A 24,840-nucleotide genomic window follows, 5' to 3' on the forward strand; every position below is an offset into this window, starting at 1 on the left:
AATAACTTCCGTCTGTCCACTCTACCATAAAGGCCTGATTGATGGAGTACTGCAGAGATGGTTGTCCTTCTGGAAGGTTCTCCCATCTCCACAGAGGAACTCTGGAGCTCTTTATATAGACAGGTGTGACGCCTTTCCAAATCATGTCCAATCAATTGAATTTACCGCAGGTGGACTCCAATAATCAAGTTGTAGAAACATCTCAAGGATGATCAATGGAAACAGGATGCAACCCGAGTTTCATAGCAAAGGGGCTCTGAATACTTATTTAAAAACCTGTTTTCACTTCTGTCATTATTGAGTATTGTGTGTAGATTGAGGGGGGGGAAAAAAAGTGTTTTAGAATAAGGTTGTAATGTAACAAAACGTGGGAGAAGGGGTCTGAATACTTTACGAAAGCAACGTACATGTAGGGCAGATAGATTAAGCCTCGCCTTAGACTGAAAACTGCTTTTCAATGGAGGATCTCGATTTTAATACTAGGCTTAGTAAGTGTCCCCGTAGATTAAACATGACTCGTACCATATACATTTAGAGTGGAGAGGACATCGTGGACTCTCTTTATCTCGCTGAAGGTGGCTCTGCGTGTGGGGAAGGGCAGCGTTCTGATCCGAGGGTCCTTCTTGTCCAGCGGAGCTGCCTTACCCCACAAGAACATGGTTTTATTATGACTGGGTGCACGCAGGAAGATGGCACTGGCTTCAGTCAGGTGGTCAGACCAGCTCTCCAGTAAGTCTTGGATCTCCTGTAAGCAGCAGAGGACAGGAACTATTGATTAGATCAATTATAACCAACAACGATAAAAAAATTTTTTTTAAAAGGTGCAAGCAGCCATTAAAAACACTGCAGGGTAGAAATACACTTTTCTTTAAGCTGTTAGACGACAGCGAGAGTTTACCCACGATGTTGCACAATGATATAAGTCATCGTTTTAATCCCCCAAAAAAATATTTGGGCTTGAAAGTGGCAAATCCGAACCGCCTACTTCATGGAAATCATTGTGAATGCGTTTCCTAAGTTATGTAGAAATTATTTTTCAGGGAAGGGTTTTATTTGACTGTTTACCACCCACCAGCATGTTTATTAATAACAAAACAGCTGTATTCCTCTTCATGACTGAGACGACCAAACAGTCTTGTGTCCGCCTGGGTCACGGAGTTAATTAAAAACAGGAGGTGCAAACTTATCCATTGGATAATTTGTCAATTATTGAGCTAGTCTGTATTAAAAAATATATATATATATATAATTAAAAAATAATATAAAATATATATATATCTGACCAATCCTTTTTAATAGTCCAAGTTTTAGAATGTTAGGACCCTTCTAGGTATAAAAATATATATATATATAATTTTCGGGGATTAAACATTGAATTTGGCCTTATTGCTATTCGAGTATATTAACGCATTGAATAACAAATTCATACATGGAAAAACAGATAGTAAAAAAAAACGAATAAAGTTTTAAAATGTCTGTCTTATATCTGAGTGATACAAGAAAGATCAGGAATTTATAAAAAAAAAAATGTTTTGTACCTAAACACAACCCTTTATTGTGGGAACTAAACTACTAAACATTTCAAATACAAATTCAGAAAGTATTCACACCCCTCGACTTCTTCCACATTTTGTTGTGTTACAGAATGCTGAATACTTTCCGAAGGCGCCGTAAGTAGTAGAGTTGTGACCATATGATCCCAGGCCAGGAATCACCATACCAACGTTTTACTAACGATACCAGGCCAGGAATCACCATACCAACATTTTACTAACGCTACCAGGCCAAGTATCTAATGTACAGAGTAGTATCATGATACCACGGGGGGGGGGGGGGAATTCAGAGGCCTGGCATCCTGTTCCCGCCGTCCCCCGGAAGTTGTTCCCATTTTCTAAACGTTCATGTCCCAAGAAAAAACCTGTCACTGATATTCACACTATTACTGAATACAACACATATTGAATTAACTAGCCACTATTACTGAATACAACACACATTGAATTAACTAGCCACTATTACTGAATACAACACACATTGAATTAACTAGCCACTATTACTGAATACAACACACATTGAATTAACTAGCCACTATTACTGAATACAACACACATTGAATTAACTAGCCACTATTACTGAATACAACACATATTGAATTAACTAGCCACTATTACTGAATACAACACACATTGAATTAACTAGCCACTATTACTGAATACAACACACATTGAATTAACTAGCCACTATTACTGAATACAACACACATTGAATTAACTAGCCACTATTACTGAATACAACACATATTGAATTAACTAGCCACTATTACTGAATACAACACATATTGAATTAACTAGCCACTATTACTGAATACAACACACATTGAATTAACTAGCCACTATTACTGAATACAACACACATTGAATTAACTAGCCACTATTACTGAATACAACACACATTGAATTAACTAGCCACTATTACTGAATACAACACACATTGAATTAACTAGCCACTATTACTGAATACAACACATATTGAATTAACTAGCCACTATTACTGAATACAACACACATTGAATTAACTAGCCACTATTACTGAATACAACACACATTGAATTAACTAGCCACTATTACTGAATACAACACATATTGAATTACCTAGCCACTATTACTGAATACAACACATATTGAATTAACTAGCCACTATTACTGAATACAACACACATTGAATTAACTAGCCACTATTACTGAATACAACACATATTGAATTAACTAGCCACTATTACTGAATACAACACACATTGAATTAACTAGCCACTATTACTGAATACAACACACATTGAATTAACTAGCCACTATTACTGAATACAACACATATTGAATTACCTAGCCACTATTACTGAATACAACACATATTGAATTAACTAGCCACTATTACTGAATACAACACACATTGAATTAACTAGCCACTATTACTGAATACAACACACATTGAATTAACTAGCCACTATTACTGAATACAACACATATTGAATTAACTAGCCACTATTACTGAATACAACACATATTGAATTAACTAGCCACTATTACTGAATACAACACATATTGAATTAACTAGCCACTATTACTGAATACAACACACATTGAATTAACTAGCCACTATTACTGAATACAACACACATTGAATTAACTAGCCACTATTACTGAATACAACACACATTGAATTAACTAGCCACTATTACTGAATACAACACACATTGAATTAACTAGCCACTATTACTGAATACAACACACATTGAATTAACTAGCCACTATTACTGAATACAACACATATTGAATTAACTAGCCACTATTACTGAATACAACACACATTGAATTAACTAGCCACTATTACTGAATACAACACACATTGAATTAACTAGCCACTATTACTGAATACAACACACATTGAATTAACTAGCCACTATTACTGAATACAACACACATTGAATTAACTAGCCACTATTACTGAATACAACACACATTGAATTAACTAGCCACTATTACTGAATACAACACACATTGAATTAACTAGCCACTATTACTGAATACAACACACATTGAATTAACTAGCCACTATTACTGAATACAACACACATTGAATTAACTAGCCACTATTACTGAATACAACACACATTGAATTAACTAGCCACTATTACTGAATACAACACACATTGAATTAACTAGCCACTATTACTGAATACAACACACATTGAATTAACTAGCCACTATTACTGAATACAACACACATTGAATTAACTAGCCACTATTACTGAATACAACACACATTGAATTAACTAGCCACTATTACTGAATACAACACACATTGAATTAACTAGCCACTATTACTGAATACAACACATATTGAATTAACTAGCCACTATTACTGAATACAACACACATTGAATTAACTAGCCACTATTACTGAATACAACACACATTGAATTAACTAGCCACTATTACTGAATACAACACACATTGAATTAACTAGCCACTATTACTGAATACAACACATATTGAATTAACTAGCCACTATTACTGAATACAACACATATTGAATTAACTAGCCACTATTACTGAATACAACACATATTGAATTAACTAGCCACTATTACTGAATACAACACACATTGAATTAACTAGCCACTATTACTGAATACAACACACATTGAATTAACTAGCCACTATTACTGAATACAACACATATTGAATTAACTAGCCAATATTACTGCATACAACACATATTGAATTAACTAGCCACTATTACTGAATACAACACACATTGAATTAACTAGCCACTATTACTGAATACAACACACATTGAATTAACTAGCCACTATTACTGAATACAACACACATTGAATTAACTAGCCACTATTACTGAATACAACACACATTGAATTAACTAGCCACTATTACTGAATACAACACACATTGAATTAACTAGCCACTATTACTGAATACAACACACATTGAATTAACTAGCCACTATTACTGAATACAACACACATTGAATTAACTAGCCACTACTACTGAATACAACACACATTGAATTAACTAGCCACTATTACTGAATACAACACACATTGAATTAACTAGCCACTATTACTGAATACAACACACATTGAATTAACTAGCCACTATTACTGAATACAACACACATTGAATTAACTAGCCACTATTACTGAATACAACACACATTGAATTAACTAGCCACTATTACTGAATACAACACACATTGAATTAACTAGCCACTATTACTGAATACAACACACATTGAATTAACTAGCCACTATTACTGAATACAACACACATTGAATTAACTAGCCACTATTACTGAATACAACACATATTGAATTAACTAGCCACTATTACTGAATACAACACATATTGAATTAACTAGCCACTATTACTGAATACAACACATATTGAATTAACTAGCCACTATTACTGAATACAACACATATTGAATTAACTAGCCACTATTACTGAATACAACACATATTGAATTAACTAGCCACTATTACTGAATACAACACACATTGAATTAACTAGCCACTATTACTGAATACAACACACATTGAATTAACTAGCCACTATTACTGAATACAACACACATTGAATTAACTAGCCACTATTACTGAATACAACACACATTGAATTAACTAGCCACTATTACTGAATACAACACACATTGAATTAACTAGCCACTATTACTGAATACAACACACATTGAATTAACTAGCCACTATTACTGAATACAACACACATTGAATTAACTAGCCACTATTACTGAATACAACACACATTGAATTAACTAGCCACTATTACTGAATACAACACACATTGAATTAACTAGCCACTATTACTGAATACAACACACATTGAATTAACTAGCCACTATTACTGAATACAACACATATTGAATTAACTAGCCACTATTACTGAATACAACACATATTGAATTAACTAGCCACTATTACTGAATACAACACATATTGAATTAACTAGCCACTATTACTGAATACAACACATATTGAATTAACTAGCCACTATTACTGAATACAACACATATTGAATTAACTAGCCACTATTACTGAATACAACACATATTGAATTAACTAGCCACTATTACTGAATACAACACATATTGAATTAACTAGCCACTATTACTGAATACAACACATATTGAATTAACTAGCCACTATTACTGAATACAACACATATTGAATTAACTAGCCACTATTACTGAATACAACACATATTGAATTAACTAGCCACTATTACTGAATACAACACATATTGAATTAACTAGCCACTATTACTGAATACAACACACATTGAATTAACTAGCCACTATTACTGAATACAACACACATTGAATTAACTAGCCACTATTACTGAATACAACACACATTGAATTAACTAGCCACTATTACTGAATACAACACACATTGAATTAACTAGCCACTATTACTGAATACAACACACATTGAATTAACTAGCCACTATTACTGAATACAACACACATTGAATTAACTAGCCACTATTACTGAATACAACACACATTGAATTAACTAGCCACTATTACTGAATACAACACACATTGAATTAACTAGCCACTATTACTGAATACAACACACATTGAATTAACTAGCCACTATTACTGAATACAACACACATTGAATTAACTAGCCACTATTACTGAATACAACACACATTGAATTAACTAGCCACTATTACTGAATACAACACACATTGAATTAACTAGCCACTATTACTGAATACAACACACATTGAATTAACTAGCCACTATTACTGAATACAACACACATTGAATTAACTAGCCACTATTACTGAATACAACACACATTGAATTAACTAGCCACTATTACTGAATACAACACACATTGAATTAACTAGCCACTATTACTGAATACAACACATATTGAATTAACTAGCCACTATTACTGAATACAACACATATTGAATTAACTAGCCACTATTACTGAATACAACACATATTGAATTAACTAGCCACTATTACTGAATACAACACATATTGAATTAACTAGCCACTATTACTGAATACAACACATATTGAATTAACTAGCCACTATTACTGAATACAACACATATTGAATTAACTAGCCACTATTACTGAATACAACACATATTGAATTAACTAGCCACTATTACTGAATACAACACATATTGAATTAACTAGCCACTATTACTGAATACAACACATATTGAATTAACTAGCCACTATTACTGAATACAACACATATTGAATTAACTAGCCACTATTACTGAATACAACACATATTGAATTAACTAGCCACTATTACTGAATACAACACATATTGAATTAACTAGCCACTATTACTGAATATTACCTCCAGCTACAGAGAGTGCTGTTTAGGCTACTGTAGACCTTCACCGCAAAACAGTTATTTGGTGACATTGAAAAGCGTGCCCAGAGTAAACTGCCTGCTACTCCGGCCCAGAGTCAAATATTTACATATTATTAGTAGATTTGGATAGAAAACACTGAAGTTTCTAAAACTGTTTGAATGATGTCTGTGAGTATAACAGAACTCATATGGCAGGCAAAAACCTGAGAAAAATCCAACCAGGAAGTGGGAAATCTGAGGCTTGTAGTTTTTCAAGTGATTTCCTAGCCAAACTACAGTGTCTGTGGGGTCATTTTGCACTTCCTAAGGCTTCCACTAGATGTCAACAGTCTTTAGAACCTTGTTTCATGCTTCTACTGTTACTGGGGAGAGAATAAGAGATCATTCAATCAGTGGACTGCCTGAGGACAATGAGTTGTTTACTGCGCGGTCACGCAGGCACGCCGTTCCTTCTTTGTCCTCTGTAATGAATACGCTATTGTCCGGTTGGAATATTATCAAATATTTATGTTAAAAAGACCCTAAGGATTGATTGTAAACATCGTTTGACATGTTTCTACGAACGGTAATGGAACATTTGGACTTTTCGTCTCTGGTTTTGCGCACGCGCATTTTGCCTTTGAATAGTGATCTGAACGCGCGAACAAAACTAGGTATTTGGACATAAATATGGAGTTTATCGAACAAAACGAACATTTCTTGTGGGAGTCCTGGGAGTGCATTCCGATGAAGATCAGCAAAGGTAAGTGAAGATTTATAATACTATTTCTGAGTTTTGTTGACTCCAGAACTTGGTGGGTAACTGTATAGCTTGCTTTGATGGCTGAGCTCTGTACTCAGAATATTGAACAATGTGCTTTCGCTGTAAAGCTGTTTTGAAATCTGACACAGCGGTTGCATTAAGGAGAAGTGTATCTATAATTCTTTCAATAACTGTAAATTGATGTGCTCATTCACCGGAAGTTTTGGGAGGCAATACATTTTCTGAACATCACGCGCCAATGTAAAATGAGGTTTTTGGATATAAATATGAACTTTATCGAACAAAACAATGTATTGTGTAACATTGAGTCCTGGGAGTGTCATCTGATGAAGATCGTCAAAGGTTAGTGATTCATTTTAGCTGTATTTCTGGTTTTTGTGATGCCTCTCCTTGCTTGGAAAATGGCTGTGTGGTTTTTCTTGTCTCGGCGCTGTCCTAACATAATCTAATGTTATGCTTTCGCCGTAAAGCCTTTTTGAAATCGGACAATGTGGTTGGATTAACGAGAAGTTCATCTTTAAAATGGTGTAAAATAGTTGATTGTTTGAGAAATTTGAATTATGGAGATTTTTGTAGTTTTTTATTTCGCGCCCTGCGATCCCATTGGCTGTTGGCTAGGGGGTCCCGCTGGAGGAACGTCTGTCCTCAACAGGTTTAATAATTAAGTTCTGGCTAATCAGAGGAAAGAAAACCAAAATGTGCTTTCCCGGTTAGTCCAGACACATCAAAAGAAGAGTAGTTGTGTTGCCTTGACTAGTGCAGCCTCGTTGTATCGCCTCAGGGCAGCTCCCGCTGATTTAGGAGCATGACTGCTGTTCTTAGCATCTCTCAGGCCCTGGGCTGTCCCCCGCTTGGCTCTCACAGTGTACCGATGGAACGTCTTGTGCTGCAACACCTCTCTCCTGGAACAGTAGAGATGGGGGGGGGGGAGACGAATCATCTTTTAGTACTGAGAGGAAGAGACTTACAGTGCATTCAGAAAGACCACTTGACCTTTTTTCCCACATTTTGTTACGTTACAGCCTTATTCTAAAATGGATTAACCTGACCCCTTGACCAATCTACACACAATATGCTGCAGAAATGTTTTGGTACCCTTCCCCAGATCTGTGCCTCGACACAATCCCGTCTCTGAGCTTTACAGACAATTCCTTCGACCTCATGGCTTGGTTTTTGCTCTGACGTGCACTGTCAACTGTGGGACCTTGTATAGACAGGTGTGTGCCTTTCCAAATCATGTCCAATCAATTGAATTTACCACAGATGGACTCCAATCAAGTTGTAGAAACATCTCAAGGATGATCAATGGAAACAGGAAGCACCTGAGCTCAACTTAGAGTCTCATAGCAAAGGGTCTGAATACTGATGTAAATGTGATGTTTTTTTTTATACATTTGCAATGTAGTGCCCTACCCACCCAGGGCACTACCCCCCCTACCTACCTACCCACCCACCCAGGGCACTACCCCCCCTACCTACCTACCCACCCACCCAGGGCACTACCCCCCCTACCTACCTACCCACCCAGGGCTCTACCCCCCCTACCTACCTACCCACCCAGGGCACTACCCCCCCTACCTACCCACCCAGGGTACTACCCCCCCTACCTACCTACCCACCCAGGGCACTACCCCCCCTACCTACCTACCCACCCAGGGCACTACCCCCCCCTACCTACCCACCCAGGGCACTACCCCCCCTACCCACCCACCCAGGGCACTACCCCCCCTACCCACCCACCCAGGGCACTACCCCCCCTACCTACCCAGGGAACTACCCCCCCCCCCACCTACCTACCCACCCAGGGAACTACCCCCCCCACCTACCTACCCACCCAGGGCACTACCCACCTACCTACCCACCCAGGGCACTACCCCCCCTACCTACCTACCCACCCAGGGCACTACCCCCCTACCTACCTACCCACCCAGGGCTCTACCCCCCCTACCTACCTACCCACCCAGGGCACTACCCCCCCTACCTACCTACCCACCCAGGGCACTACCCCCCCTACCTACCCACCCAGGGCACTACCCCCCCTACCTACCTACCCACCCAGGGCACTACCCCCCCTACCTACCTACCCACCCAGGGAACTACCCCCCCTACCTACCCACCCACCCAGGGCACTACTCCCCCTACCTACCCACCCACCCAGGGCACTACCCCCCCCTACCTACCTACCCACCCAGGGCACTACCCCCCCTACCTACCTACCCACCCAGGGCACTACCCCCCCTACCTACCCACCCAGGGCACTACCCCCCCTACCTACCTACCCAGGGCACTACCCCCACCACCTACCTACCCACCCAGCCACCCAGGGCACTACCCCCCACTACCCACCCAGCCACCCAGGGCACTACCCCCGCCACCTACCTACCCACCCACCCACCCAGGGCACTACCCCCACCACCTACCCACCTACCCAGGGCACTACCTCCCCTACCTACCTACCCACCCAGGGCACTACCCCCCCTACCTACCTACCCACCCAGGGAACTACCCCCCCTACCTACCTACCCACCCAGGGCACTACCCCCCCTACCTACCTACCCAGGGCACTACCCCCCCTACTTACCCACCCAGGGCACTACCCCCCCTACCTACCTACCTACCCAGGGCACTACCCCCCCTACCTACCCCCCCAGGGCACTACCTCCCCCTAGCTACCCAGGGCACTACCCCCCCCCTACCTACCCAGGGCACTACCCCCGCCCTACCTACCCAGGGCACTACCCCCCCCTACCTACCCAGGGAACTACCCCCCCTACCTACCCAGGGAACTACCCCCCCTACCTACCCAGGGCACTACCCCCCCTACCTACCCAGGGCACTACCCCCCCTACCTACCCAGGGCACTACCCCCCCTACCTACCCAGGGCACTACCCCCCCTACCTACCCAGGGAACTACCCCCCTACCTACCCAGGGAACTACCCCCCTACCTACCCAGGGCACTACCCCCCCTACCTACCCACCCAGGGCACTACCCCCCCTACCCACCCACCCAGGGCACTACCCCCCCTACCCACCCACCCAGGGCACTACCCCCCCTACCTACCCAGGGAACTACCCCCCCCCCACCTACCTACCCACCCAGGGAACTACCCCCCCCACCTACCTACCCACCCAGGGCACTACCCACCTACCTACCCACCCAGGGCACTACGCCCCTACCTACACACCCAGGGCACTACCCCCCCTACCTACCTACCCACCCAGGGCACTACCCCCCCTACCTACCTACCCACCCAGGGCACTACCCCCCCTACCTACCTACCCACCCAGGGCACTACCCCCCCTACCTACCTACCCACCCAGGGCACTACCCCCCCTACCTACCCACCCAGGGCACTACCCCCCCTACCTACCTACCCACCCAGGGCACTACCCCCCCTACCTACCTACCCACCCAGGGAACTACCCCCCCTACCTACCCACCCACCCAGGGCACTACCCCCCCTACCTACCCACCCACCCAGGGCACTACCCCCCCTACCTACCTACCCACCCAGGGCACTACCCCCCCTACCTACCTACCCACCCAGGGCACTACCCCCCCTACCTACCCACCCAGGGCACTACCCCCCCTACCTACCTACCCAGGGCACTACCCCCACCACCTACCTACCCACCCAGCCACCCAGGGCACTACCCCCACCACCTACCTACCCACCCAGCCACCCAGGGCACTACCCCCACCACCTACCTACCCACCCAGCCACCCAGGGCACTACCCCCGCCACCTACCTACCCACCCAGCCACCCAGGGCACTACCCCCACCACCTACCTACCCACCCACCCACCCAGGGCACTACCCCCACCACCTACCCACCTACCCAGGGCACTACCTCCCCTACCTACCTACCCACCCAGGGCACTACCCCCCCTACCTACCTACCCACCCAGGGAACTACCCCCCCTACCTACCTACCTACCCACCCAGGGCACTACCCCCCCTACCTACCTACCCAGGGCACTACCCCCCCTACCTACCTACCTACCCAGGGCACTACCCCCCCTACCTACCTACCTACCCAGGGCACTACCCCCCCTACCTACCCCCCCAGGGCACTACCTCCCCCTAGCTACCCAGGGCACTACCCCCCCCCTACCTACCCAGGGCACTACCCCCGCCCTACCTACCCAGGGCACTACCCCCCCCTACCTACCCAGGGAACTACCCCCCCCTACCTACCCAGGGGACTACCCCCCCTACCTACCCAGGGACTACCCCCCCTACCTACCCAGGGCACTACCCCCCCTACCTACCCAGGGCACTACCCCCCCTACCTACCCAGGGCACTACCCCCCCTACCTACCCAGGGCACTACCCCCCCTACCTACCCAGGGAACTACCCCCCTACCTACCCAGGGCACTACCCCCCTACCTACCCAGGGCACTACCCCCCTACCTACCCAGGGCACTACCCCCCTACCTAAACCCAAGGCACTACCCCCCTACCTAAACCCAGGGCACTACCCCCCCCTAGCTACCCAGGGCACTACCCACCCTACCTACCCAGGGCACTACCCACCCAAGGCACTACCCCCCCTACCTACCCAGGGCACTACCCACCCTACCTACCCAGGGCACTACCTACCCAGGGAACTACCCCCCTACACAGGACACTACTTTATACCTGAGCCCTACAGAGCACCATTTAGAGAATATGGTACCATTTGAGACCGCTACAGCAATAGAGAATATGAAGCCAGGCTTCTCATCACTGACCCTTGAAACACAGCTCCAGCGAAGTGTCCGCCACCTGCCATCAGAATGACCCACATAGTCTTGTTACTGAGACTTTGTAGAGAGGTCACCAGGTCTTCCTCTATGGCAGACTGAAATGCATATAGTCTTGTTACTGAGACTGTAGAGATTCCACCATGTCAAATCAAATCATATTGGTCACATACACATATTTAGCAGATGATGTTATTGCGGGTGTAGTGAAATGATTGTGTTCCCAGCTCCAACAGTGGAGTAGCATCTAACAAAGAAATAACACAAAAAAGTGATACTGCAAAGTTGCTTAGGAGCTACAAGCAGAGCCGCCATGTCTGAGGAGCTACAAGCAGAGCCGCCATGTCTGAGGAGCTACAAGCAGAGCCGCCATGTCTGAGGAGCTACAAGCAGAGCTGCCATGTCTGAGGAGCTACAAGCAGAGCCGCCATGTCTGAGGAGCTACAAGCAGAGCCGCCATGTCTGAGGAGCTACAAGCAGAGCCGCCATGTCTTAGGAGCTACAAGCAGAGCCGCCATGTCTGAGGAGCTACAAGCAGAGCTGCCATGTCTGAGGAGCTACAAGCAGAGCTGCCATGTCTGCCATGTCTGAGGAGCTACAAGCAGAGCTGCCATGTCTGAGGAGCTACAAGCAGAGCTGCCATGTCTGAGGAGCTACAAGCAGAGCTGCCATGTCTTAGGAGCTACAAGCAGAGCTGCCATGTCTGAGGAGCTACAAGCAGAGCTGCCATGTCTGAGGAGCTACAAGCAGAGCCGCCATGTCTGAGGAGCTACAAGCAGAGCTGCCATGTCTGAGGAGCTACAAGCAGAGCCGCCATGTCTGAGGAGCTACAAGCAGAGCCGCCATTTCTGAGGAGCTACAAGCAGAGCCGCCATGTCTGAGGAGCTACAAGCAGAGCTGCCATGTCTGAGGAGCTACAAGCAGAGCCGCCATGTCTGAGGAGCTACAAGCAGAGCCGCCATGTCTGAGGAGCTACAAGCAGAGCCGCCATGTCTGAGGAGCTACAAGCAGAGCCGCCATGTCTGAGGAGCTACAAGCAGAGCCGCCATGTCTGAGGAGCTACAAGCAGAGCCGCCATGTCTGAGGAGCTACAAAATAAGTACATAACTGTCCACTAAGGTTCACCTGATATATTACTAGGTTTTGGATGAAGATTTGATAATTCAGTATCAAAAAAATATGTAAAAGTAGATAAAAATTTGAAAAAAAAATGGGGGACAAATACTTTTTTCACAGCACTGTAACTCAATCATATAACATAGAAGTCATTCTTCATTCATTCATTCATTCATTCTCAAGGGAGGTTGATTATTTCGTGTTAAAAGAGTCCCCCACAAGTCCGTCCCGACTCTCACCTTGCTCCGCAGAACACAGCGGTAGACAGCCAGGTACTGGCCCTGAGAGTTCTGGAACACGACCCGGTTACCGAGGCGACCGAAGGATTCCGCTTCCAGAACACCGTCATCCTTCTGTAGAGGAGCGACCTCAGTGTTGTCCACAACCCAGTCGCTGTCTGGTTCCTCGTCCTCCGAGTCAGAACCTGAGATGCTTGACATGTCTCCTGTGGACAGACCAAATTACTTTGTACAAATAAGAGTAGAATGAAGAAGAAAAAACCAAAACAAAAGGGTTGCGCCTTAAAATACAGTGCACTGCTTTTTTGACCAGCACTTATGGTTGAAAGTAGTGCACTATATAGGGAATAGGGTACCATTAGACACAGCCCTCGTCTGTCTTCATTCTATTCCATTGTAGATACTGATTTGCTCTGTCTAGCAAAATCTAAGTTAAGATTTTTATTTGAAAGTCAATTTATTTTCAGTAATAATGCATAAGGTGATGGGTCAGGTAACAAAAGGTAGACTCATCGAGAGAACGTAGATGCACCGAGGAAACAGTAGTGGGTTAATTCCCGTAGCTATCGCCAGCGTTGTAGGGAGTCCGGTCTCCAGACCACAGCGTCTCGGTGGTTGCCTTGGTGTCACGCGTCAGATACATTTTCATACTTGTTCTTGACTCTTTTCTCGGACAGCATTTCTTCCCCAGACCAGCGGAGTAAAAACTCCATTCGGTAAGTGCATAAAACCACGTCGCCAGGCCAAATATATACACTCCATCAACGAAGCACTAATAGCCGCAGCCTTTATATCTAGCATAGACATGTTCGACCCTTCGGAGGCAACCCCTTTTGGGCCGTCGGAGGCAACCCCTTTTGGGCCGTCGGAGGCAACCCATTGGAGTAGCCAACACAATCGTAACGCACCTGAAATATATTCACATGGGTACCACACAGCCTAGTTTCAGCAGAATATCATCTGCAGGGAACAAGAGAGTGTGCAGCTCTCATCTGGTTCTGGCATGGAGCAGCTCACAGATGAATGACATCGGTAGCCGGTAGGGTAGGAAAGACTTTTCAACTTCCAGTAAATGCAACTTAAGTTTTGGTCCGAAGTCTTGGTTAGTAGGCTATTTGTGATGGGCAATTCAGTCATCATGCCCTGTTTGCATGAGGGGCATAGGCATGGGTGGGCCTGGGTGGGTACCCACACCAATCAAAAATTATACAATATTATTACAAAACTACTTCCCAGCACTTCACAAAAATATAGAGTACCAGTCATAAGTTTGGACACACCTACTCATTTAAGGGTTTTTCTTTATTTTTTACATTGTAGAACAATAGTGAAGACATCAAAACTATGAAATAACACATATGGAATCATGTAGTAACCAAAACATTTTTTGAAAAGTGTTAAACAAATCAAAATATATTTTATGTTTGAGATTCTTCAAAGTAGCCACGCCTTTGCCTTGATGACAGCTTCGCACACTCTTGGCATTCTCTCAACCACGACATCCTTAAACATTAAAATAGAGTATCTGATTTGTTTCTGAGTGCCCAGACTCACCTACACCGGTCTTCCTCTCAAACTCCTCCACTGTGGCAGGTGTTTGACCAGATCGTCTCTGCCTCAGGTTGAAACGGTGCCAGTCAAGCTTGTAGTGCTCCATCTGAAAGTAAAAACTAAACTTCACATCTAAAATAACTGACTAGTACCATACCGCTAGAATATTTTCTCAATTCTGAGATATTAAAATGTTATTTCCTAGACTGGATCCCTGAAAAAAAAAAAAAAAATTGCATATTTCAGTTTGGATCCATGCTTCAGTTTGGATCCATGCTTCAGTTTGGATCCATGCTTCAGTTTGGATCCATGCTTCAGTTTGGATCCATGCTTCAGTTTGGATCCATGCTTCAGTTTGGATCCATGCTTCAGTTTGGATCCATATTTCAGTTTGGATCCATATTTCAGTTTGGATCCATATTTCAGTTTGGATCCATATTTCAGTTTGGATCCATATTTCAGTTTGTCCCACTGGATATTAAAGGATACTTCAGGATTGTCATGAAGGGGTCCTTTATCTAATTCCCCCAAGAGACAGATGAATTCATGGATAACATTTTTAGGTCTCTCGTGTTCCCAGTATGAAGGAAGTTGGAGGTAGTTTCGCGAGCCGATGCTAACTAGCGTTAGCGCGATGACTTGAAGTCTACGGTATTCACTAGAATATATATATATATATTATATATATATATATATATATATATATATATATATATATATATATATATATATATATATATATATAATATACCTCCAAGTCATTGCGCTAACGCTAGTTAGCAACTTCCTTTTAACTGGACGCAGAGACATAAAAATTGTATCCTGGAGTTCATCTGACTCTGGGTCGGTGGATAAAGGGCCCCGCCTGACTCGGTGGATAAAGGGCCCCGCCTGACTCGGTAGATAAAGGGCCCCGCCTGACTCGGTAGATAAAGGGCCCCGCCTGACTCGGTAGATAAAGGGCCCCGCCTGACTCGGTAGATAAAGGGCCCCGCCTGACTCGGTAGATAAAGGGCCCCGCCTGACTCGGTAGATAAAGGGCCCCGCCTGACTCGGTAGATAAAGGGCCCCGCCTGACTCGGTAGATAAAGGGCCCCGCCTGACTCGGTAGATAAAGGGCCCCGCCTGACTCGGTAGATAAAGGGCCCCGCCTGACTCGGTAGATAAAGGGCCCCGCCTGACTCGGTAGATAAAGGGCCCCGCCTGACTCGGTAGATAAAGGGCCCCGCCTGACTCGGTAGATAAAGGGCCCCGCCTGACTCGGTAGATAAAGGGCCCCGCCTGACTCGGTAGATAAAGGGCCCCGCCTGACTCGGTAGATAAAGGGCCCCGCCTGACTCGGTAGATAAAGGGCCCCGCCTGACTCGGTGGATAAAGGGCCCCGCCTGACTCGGTAGATAAAGGGCCCCGCCTGACTCGGTGGATAAAGGGCCCCGCCTGACTCGGTAGATAAAGGGCCCCGCCTGACTCGGTGGATAAAGGGCCCCGCCTGACTCGGTAGATAAAGGGCCCCGCCTGACTCGGTAGATAAAGGGCCCCGTCTGACTCGGTAGATAAAGGGCCCCGCCTGACTCGGTAGATAAAGGGCCCCGCCTGACTCGGTAGATAAAGGGCCCCGCCTGACTCGGTAGATAAAGGGCCCCGCCTGACTCTGGGTCGGTGGATAAAGGGCCTCGTCGCCAAAATTCTGCTGTATCCCTTTAAAAAAAAGGTTAAGATTCACCCATTTTTAACGTTATATCATTTTGGGCACCCCAAGCAATGTTCTATCGATTCCCGGTGTCATTTCATGTTTTTCACGTGTCTGTTGCACTATTACTGTTCACATTGTTCAGAAATACAGCTGGTATTACGTGGCATATGATGCCAATACACATCCTACCGCCATTTATTTATGACCAACGTGAACAGCAATAGCACAAGATACACATGAAATGACACCAGGAATTAGTGTTACAAGATATTTACACAGAAAACATAAAGAGAAAGAGAAGGAAAACATTTTCGAACACCGTAGTACCGTTTCATATGAAAGAACCTGCTGGAGTCTGTTGTCAATTGGGGTTTATAAATTCATAAAATGATTATGATGATTAATGATTAATTATTTTTCTACTGTATTATTGACTGTATGTTTTGTTTTACTCCATGTGTAACTCTGTGTTGTTGTATGTTGTCGAACTGCTTTGCTTTATCTTGGCCAGGTCGCAGTTGTAAATGAGAACTTGTTTTCAACTAGCCTACCCTGGTTAAATAAAGGTGGAATAAATAAAACATAAAAAAAATTCTGTTGAATTTAACCGCAGTCTCTTGTATGCGTCGGTCCAATGACATCCACTTCACTTTCATGCTCACATCACGTGTACCAGCTGTAAAATCAGCCAGCCGCATCCTCTTCCAACCCTCCTTCACATTACCCATAAGCCATTACCCATAAGCCATTACGCATAAGCCATTACCCATACACACTCCGTTACGTTGCACCGGAAGTCATGCATTTAAAATGGGGACGTCCACAATGGAGAGGAAACGCAGCGCCCCCCCCTTGCGGGTGAACGGAGCGGAAACGCAGTGCCCCCCCCCTTGCGGGTGAACGGAGAGGAACCGCAGTGCCCCCCCCCTTGCGGGTGAACGGAGAGGAACCGCAGCCCCCCCCCCCCCCTTGCGGGTGAACGGAGAGGAAACGCAGTGCCCCCCCCCCCTTGCGGGTGAACGGAGCGGAAACGCAGCCCCCCCCCCCCCCTTGCGGGTGAACGGAGAGGAAACGCAGTGCCCCCCCCCTTGCGGGTGAACGGAGTGGAAACGCAGTGCCCCCCCCTTGCGGGTGAACGGAGTGGAAACGCCTCATGGACTCTACAAGGTGTCGAAAGCGTTTCCACAGGGATGCTGACCCATGTTGACTCCAATGCTTCCCCTCAGTTGTGTCCAGTTGGCTGGATGTCCTTTGGGTGGTGGACCATTCTTGATACACACAGGAAACTGTTGAGCGTGAAAAACAGTTCTTGACACAAACCGATGATGAGCCTGGCACCTACTACCATTACCCCGTTCAAAGACACTTAAATCTCGTCTTGTCCATTCACCCTCTGAACGGCACACATACACAATCCATGTCTCAAGGCTTAAAAACCCTTCTTTAACCCGTCTCCTCCCCTTCATCTACGAGGCTGTAACAAGTGACATCGATAAGGGATCATAGCTCTCACCTGGATTCACCTGGTCAGTCTATGTCATGGAAAGTTGCTTCTTTCCTCCAGCCAAATCACAGGTAGGTTTTTACAAATATGAGCAAATTAGCCATTCTATGCAGATGTGTAAGGAGGGACTCGGCATAGGAGAAATGCTTAAATACCAGCGATTGTGTGAATGTTATTTTTTTTTGTTGGTCTTATGCAGCTGTATGACCCAATAGGTGAATAAACTTGGGTTTAAGCTTTACTAATCGCCCGTGAGTTTTACTAAGTTCATTTAGAACCAAGGACTATTATACAGTGAACAGCGGCTAGTTAATTCAATATGTGTTGTATTCAGTAATAGCGGCTAGTTAATTCAATATGTGTTGTATTCAGTAATAGTGGCTAGTTAATTCAATGTGTGTTGTATTCAGTAATAGTGGCTAGTTAATTCAGTAATAGTGGCTAGTTAATTCAATATGTGTTGTATTCAGTAATAGTGGCTAGTTAATTCAATGTGTGTTGTATTCAGTAATAGTGGCTAGTTAATTCAGTAATAGTGGCTAGTTAATTCAATGTGTGTTGTATTCAGTAATAGTGGCTAGTTAATTCAGTAATAGTGGCTAGTTAATTCAATGTGTGTTGTATTCAGTAATAGTGGCTAGTTAATTCAATGTGTGTTGTATTCAGTAATAGTGGCTAGTTAATTCAATGTGTGTTGTATTCAGTAATAGTGGCTAGTTAATTCAATGTGTGTTGTATTCAGTAATAGTGGCTAGTTAATTCAATGTGTGTTGTATTCAGTAATAGTGGCTAGTTAATTCAATGTGTGTTGTATTCAGTAATAGTGGCTAGTTAATTCAATGTGTGTTGTATTCAGTAATAGTGGCTAGTTAATTCAATGTGTGTTGTATTCAGTAATAGTGGCTAGTTAATTCAATATGTGTTGTATTCAGTAATAGTGGCTAGTTAATTCAATGTGTGTTGTATTCAGTAATAGTGGCTAGTTAATTCAATGTGTGTTGTATTCAGTAATAGTGGCTAGTTAATTCAGTAATAGTGGCTAGTTAATTCAATGTGTGTTGTATTCAGTAATAGTGGCTAGTTAATTCAATGTGTGTTGTATTCAGTAATAGTGGCTAGTTAATTCAATGTGTGTTGTATTCAGTAATAGTGGCTAGTTAATTCAATGTGTGTTGTATTCAGTAATAGTGGCTAGTTAATTCAGTAATAGTGGCTAGTTAATTCAATGTGTGTTGTATTCAGTAATAGTGGCTAGTTAATTCAATGTGTGTTGTATTCAGTAATAGTGGCTAGTTAATTCAGTAATAGTGGCTAGTTAATTCAATGTGTGTTGTATTCAGTAATAGTGGCTAGTTAATTCAATGTGTGTTGTATTCAGTAATAGTGGCTAGTTAATTCAATGTGTGTTGTATTCAGTAATAGTGGCTAGTTAATTCAATATGTGTTGTATTCAGTAATAGTGGCTAGTTAATTCAATATGTGTTGTATTCAGTAATAGTGGCTAGTTAATTCAATGTGTGTTGTATTCAGTAATAGTGGCTAGTTAATTCAATGTGTGTTGTATTCAGTAATAGTGGCTAGTTAATTCAATGTGTGTTGTATTCAGTAATAGTGGCTAGTTAATTCAATATGTGTTGTATTCAGTAATAGTGGCTAGTTAATTCAATATGTGTTGTATTCAGTAATAGTGGCTAGTTAATTCAATGTGTGTTGTATTCAGTAATAGTGGCTAGTTAATTCAATATGTGTTGTATTCAGTAATAGTGGCTAGTTAATTCAATATGTGTTGTATTCAGTAATAGTGGCTAGTTAATTCAATGTGTGTTGTATTCAGTAATAGTGGCTAGTTAATTCAATGTGTGTTGTATTCAGTAATAGTGGCTAGTTAATTCAATGTGTGTTGTATTCAGTAATAGTGGCTAGTTAATTCAATGTGTGTTGTATTCAGTAATAGTGGCTAGTTAATTCAATATGTGTTGTATTCAGTAATAGTGGCTAGTTAATTCAATGTGTGTTGTATTCAGTAATAGTGGCTAGTTAATTCAATATGTGTTGTATTCAGTAATAGTGGCTAGTTAATTCAATATGTGTTGTATTCAGTAATAGTGGCTAGTTAATTCAATATGTGTTGTATTCAGTAATAGTGGCTAGTTAATTCAATATGTGTTGTATTCAGTAATAGTGGCTAGTTAATTCAATGTGTGTTGTATTCAGTAATAGTGGCTAGTTAATTCAATGTGTGTTGTATTCAGTAATAGTGGCTAGTTAATTCAATGTGTGTTGTATTCAGTAATAGTGGCTAGTTAATTCAATGTGTGTTGTATTCAGTAATAGTGGCTAGTTAATTCAGTAATAGTGGCTAGTTAATTCAATATGTGTTGTATTCAGTAATAGTGGCTAGTTAATTCAATGTGTGTTGTATTCAGTAATAGTGGCTAGTTAATTCAATATGTGTTGTATTCAGTAATAGTGGCTAGTTAATTCAATATGTGTTGTATTCAGTAATAGTGGCTAGTTAATTCAATGTGTGTTGTATTCAGTAATAGTGGCTAGTTAATTCAATATGTGTTGTATTCAGTAATAGTGGCTAGTTAATTCAATATGTGTTGTATTCAGTAATAGTGGCTAGTTAATTCAATATGTGTTGTATTCAGTAATAGTGGCTAGTTAAGTCAATATGTGTTGTATTCAGTAATAGTGGCTAGTTAATTCAATGTGTGTTGTATTCAGTAATAGTGGCTAGTTAATTCAATATGTGTTGTATTCAGTAATAGTGGCTAGTTAATTCAATGTGTGTTGTATTCAGTAATAGTGGCTAGTTAATTCAATATGTGTTGTATTCAGTAATAGTGGCTAGTTAATTCAATATGTGTTGTATTCAGTAATAGTGGCTAGTTAATTCAATGTGTGTTGTATTCAGTAATAGTGGCTAGTTAATTCAATATGTGTTGTATTCAGTAATAGTGGCTAGTTAATTCAATATGTGTTGTATTCAGTAATAGTGGCTAGTTAATTCAATATGTGTTGTATTCAGTAATAGTGGCTAGTTAATTCAATATGTGTTGTATTCAGTAATAGTGGCTAGTTAATTCAATGTGTGTTGTATTCAGTAATAGTGGCTAGTTAATTCAATATGTGTTGTATTCAGTAATAGTGGCTAGTTAATTCAATGTGTGTTGTATTCAGTAATAGTGTGAATATCAGTGACAGGTTTTTTCTTGGGACATGAACGTTTAGAAAATGGGAACAACTTCAACTAGAATAGTAGTATAATGTTAGTATGGTGATTCTTGGCCTGGTATCGTTAGTAAACGTTGGTATGGTGATTCCTGGCCTGGTATCGTTAGTAAACGTTGGTATGGTGATTCCTGGCCTGGTATCGTTAGTAAAACGTTGGTATGGTGATACTTGGCCTGGTATCGTTAGTAAACGTTGGTATGGTGATTCCTGGCCTGGTATCGTTAGTAAAACGTTGGTATGGTGATTCCTGGCCTGGTATCGTTAGTAAACGTTGGTATGGTGATTCCTGGCCTGGTAGCGTTAGTAAACGTTGGTATGGTGATTCCTGGCCTGGTATCGTTAGTAAACGTTGGTATGGTGATACTTGGCCTGGTATCGTTAGTAAACGTTGGTATGGTGATTCCTGGCCTGGTAGCGTTAGTAAAACGTTAGTATGGTGATACTTGGCCTGGTATCGTTAGTAAACGTTGGTATGGTGATTCTTGGCCTGGTATCGTTAGTAAACGTTGGTATGGTGATTCCTGGCCTGGTATCGTTAGTAAACGTTGGTATGGTGATTCTTGGCCTGGTATCGTTAGTAAACGTTGGTATGGTGATTCCTGGCCTGGTATCGTTAGTAAACGTTGGTATGGTGATTCCTGGCCTGGTATCGTTAGTAAATGTTGGTATGGTGATACTTGGCCTGGTATCGTTAGTAAAACGTTGGTATGGTGATTCTTGGCCTGGTATCGTTAGTAAACGTTGGTATGGTGATTCCTGGCCTGGTATCGTTAGTAAACGTTGGTATGGTGATTCCTGGCCTGGTATCGTTAGTAAACGTTGGTATGGTGATTCCTGGCCTGGTATCGTTAGTAAACGTTGGTATGGTGATACTTGGCCTGGTATCGTTAGTAAACGTTGGTATGGTGATTCCTGGCCTGGTAGCGTTAGTAAAACGTTAGTATGGTGATACTTGGCCTGGTATCGTTAGTAAACGTTGGTATGGTGATTCTTGGCCTGGTATCGTTAGTAAACGTTGGTATGGTGATTCCTGGCCTGGTATCGTTAGTAAACGTTGGTATGGTGATTCTTGGCCTGGTATCGTTAGTAAACGTTGGTATGGTGATTCCTGGCCTGGTATCGTTAGTAAACGTTGGTATGGTGATTCCTGGCCTGGTATCGTTAGTAAATGTTGGTATGGTGATACTTGGCCTGGTATCGTTAGTAAAACGTTGATATGGTGATTCTTGGCCTGGTATCGTTAGTAAACGTTGGTATGGTGATTCCTGGCCTGGTATCGTTAGTAAACGTTGGTATGGTGATTCCTGGCCTGGGATCGTTAGTAAACGTTGGTATGGTGATTCCTGGCCTGGTATCGTTAGTAAAACGTTGGTATGGTGATACTTGGCCTGGTATCGTTAGTAAACGTTGGTATGGTGATTCTTGGCCTGGTATCGTTAGTAAACGTTGGTATGGTGATACTTGGCCTGGTATCGTTAGTAAAACGTTGGTATGGTGATTCTTGGCCTGGTATCGTTAGTAAACGTTGGTATGGTGATTCCTGGCCTGGTATCGTTAGTAAACGTTGGTATGGTGATTCTTGGCCTGGTATCGTTAGTAAACGTTGGTATGGTGATTCTTGGCCTGGTATCGTTAGCAAACGTTGGTATGGTGATACTTGGCCTGGTATCGTTAGTAAACGTTGGTATGGTGATACTTGGCCTGGTATCGTTAGTATAATGTTGGTATGGTGATTCCTGGCCTGGTATCGTTAGTAAACGTTGGTATGGTGATTCTTGGCCTGGTATCGTTAGCAAACGTTGGTATGGTGATACTTGGCCTGGTATCGTTAGTAAAACGTTGGTATGGTGATTCCTGGCCTGGTATCGTTAGTAAACGTTAGTATGGTGATTCCTGGCCTGGTATCGTTAGTAAACGTTGGTATGGTGATTCCTGGCCTGGTATCGTTAGTAAAACGTTGGTATGGTGATTCCTGGCCTGGTATCGTTAGTAAACGTTGGTATGGTGATTCCTGGCCTGGTATCGTTAGTAAAACGTTGGTATGGTGATACTTGGCCTTGTATCGTTAGTAAAATGTTAGTATGGTGATACTTGGCCTGGTATCGTTAGTAAACGTTGGTATGGTGATTCTTGGCCTGGTAGCGTTAGTAAAACGTTGGTATGGTGATTCTTGGCCTGGTAGCGTAGTAAAACGTTGGTATGGTGATTCTTGGCCTATGGTCTCTGGTCAGTCCATCCCAACCCTCAGTCAGTTTATTCACCTGCTCCTCCCGGGTGTGGAAGGGACAGTGGCAGGCCGAGCACACCATCCTGTCAGACACATCTCTACCCAGGCTGCTCTCCCGCTCTGGCTGTTCATCATCGTCCCTGGGGCACACGACCACTCCTGTTAGGATGACATACACACAGTATTTGAGTAACAAGGGAGATAAACTATAACGAACGAAAAAAAATAAAAAATAATGCAACAATTTCAACGAATTTACTGAGTTAATGTTCATATAAGGAAATCAGTCAATTGAAATAAATTCATTAGACCGTAATCTATGGATTTCATATGACTGGGCAGGGGCACAGCCATGGGTGGGCCTGGGAGGACAAAGTGCCCACCCAATGGGGAGAAAGGCCCACCCAATGGGGAGAAAGGCCCAGTTAATCAGAATGAGTTTCTCTCAACAAAAGGGCTTCATTACAGACAGAAATAATCTGTTTCATCAGCTGTCCAGGTGGCTGGTCTCAGACGATCCCGCAGGCGAAAAAGCAGAATGTGGAGGTCCTGGGCGTGGTTAGCAGTTGTGAGGCCAGTTGGACATACTGCCAAATTCTCAAAAACGACATTGGAGGCGGCTTATGGTAGAGAAATTAACATTAAATTCTCTGGCAACAGCTCTGGTGGACATTCTTGCACTCAGGATGCCAATTACACTCCCCCTCAAAACTTGAGACATCTGTGGCCTTTTGTCTCCAGCACAAGGTGCACCTGTGTAATGATCATGCCGTTTAATCAGCTTCTTGATATGCCACACCTGTCAGGT

General features: G+C 43.1%; 1 protein-coding gene across 3 annotated transcripts in view; it reads right to left on the reverse strand.

The window, feature by feature from the left end:
* ankzf1 (ankyrin repeat and zinc finger peptidyl tRNA hydrolase 1) overlaps window positions 1-24,840 on the reverse strand; it is a 52,151-nt gene that overhangs the window by 19,730 nt on the left and 7,581 nt on the right. For all 3 annotated transcript variants that reach the window (XR_014382081.1, XM_082967265.1, XM_082967264.1), the window contains exons 3-8: window positions 24,067-24,191; window positions 15,372-15,474; window positions 13,818-14,023; window positions 12,451-12,560; window positions 8,461-8,614; window positions 523-745 (exon numbers count right to left, since the gene is read on the reverse strand). Coding sequence is in view for 2 of the 3 variants with exons in the window: in XM_082967265.1 (XP_082823391.1) it covers window positions 523-745; window positions 8,461-8,614; window positions 12,451-12,560; window positions 13,818-14,023; window positions 15,372-15,474; window positions 24,067-24,191 (921 nt within the window). In the remaining variant the exon portion in view is untranslated. The remainder of the gene's footprint in view (window positions 1-522; window positions 746-8,460; window positions 8,615-12,450; window positions 12,561-13,817; window positions 14,024-15,371; window positions 15,475-24,066; window positions 24,192-24,840) is intronic.

Source organism: Salmo salar, chromosome 21 (assembly GCF_965601325.2).
Source record: "Salmo salar chromosome 21, fSalSal1, whole genome shotgun sequence".
NCBI lineage: Eukaryota > Metazoa > Chordata > Actinopteri > Salmoniformes > Salmonidae > Salmo > Salmo salar.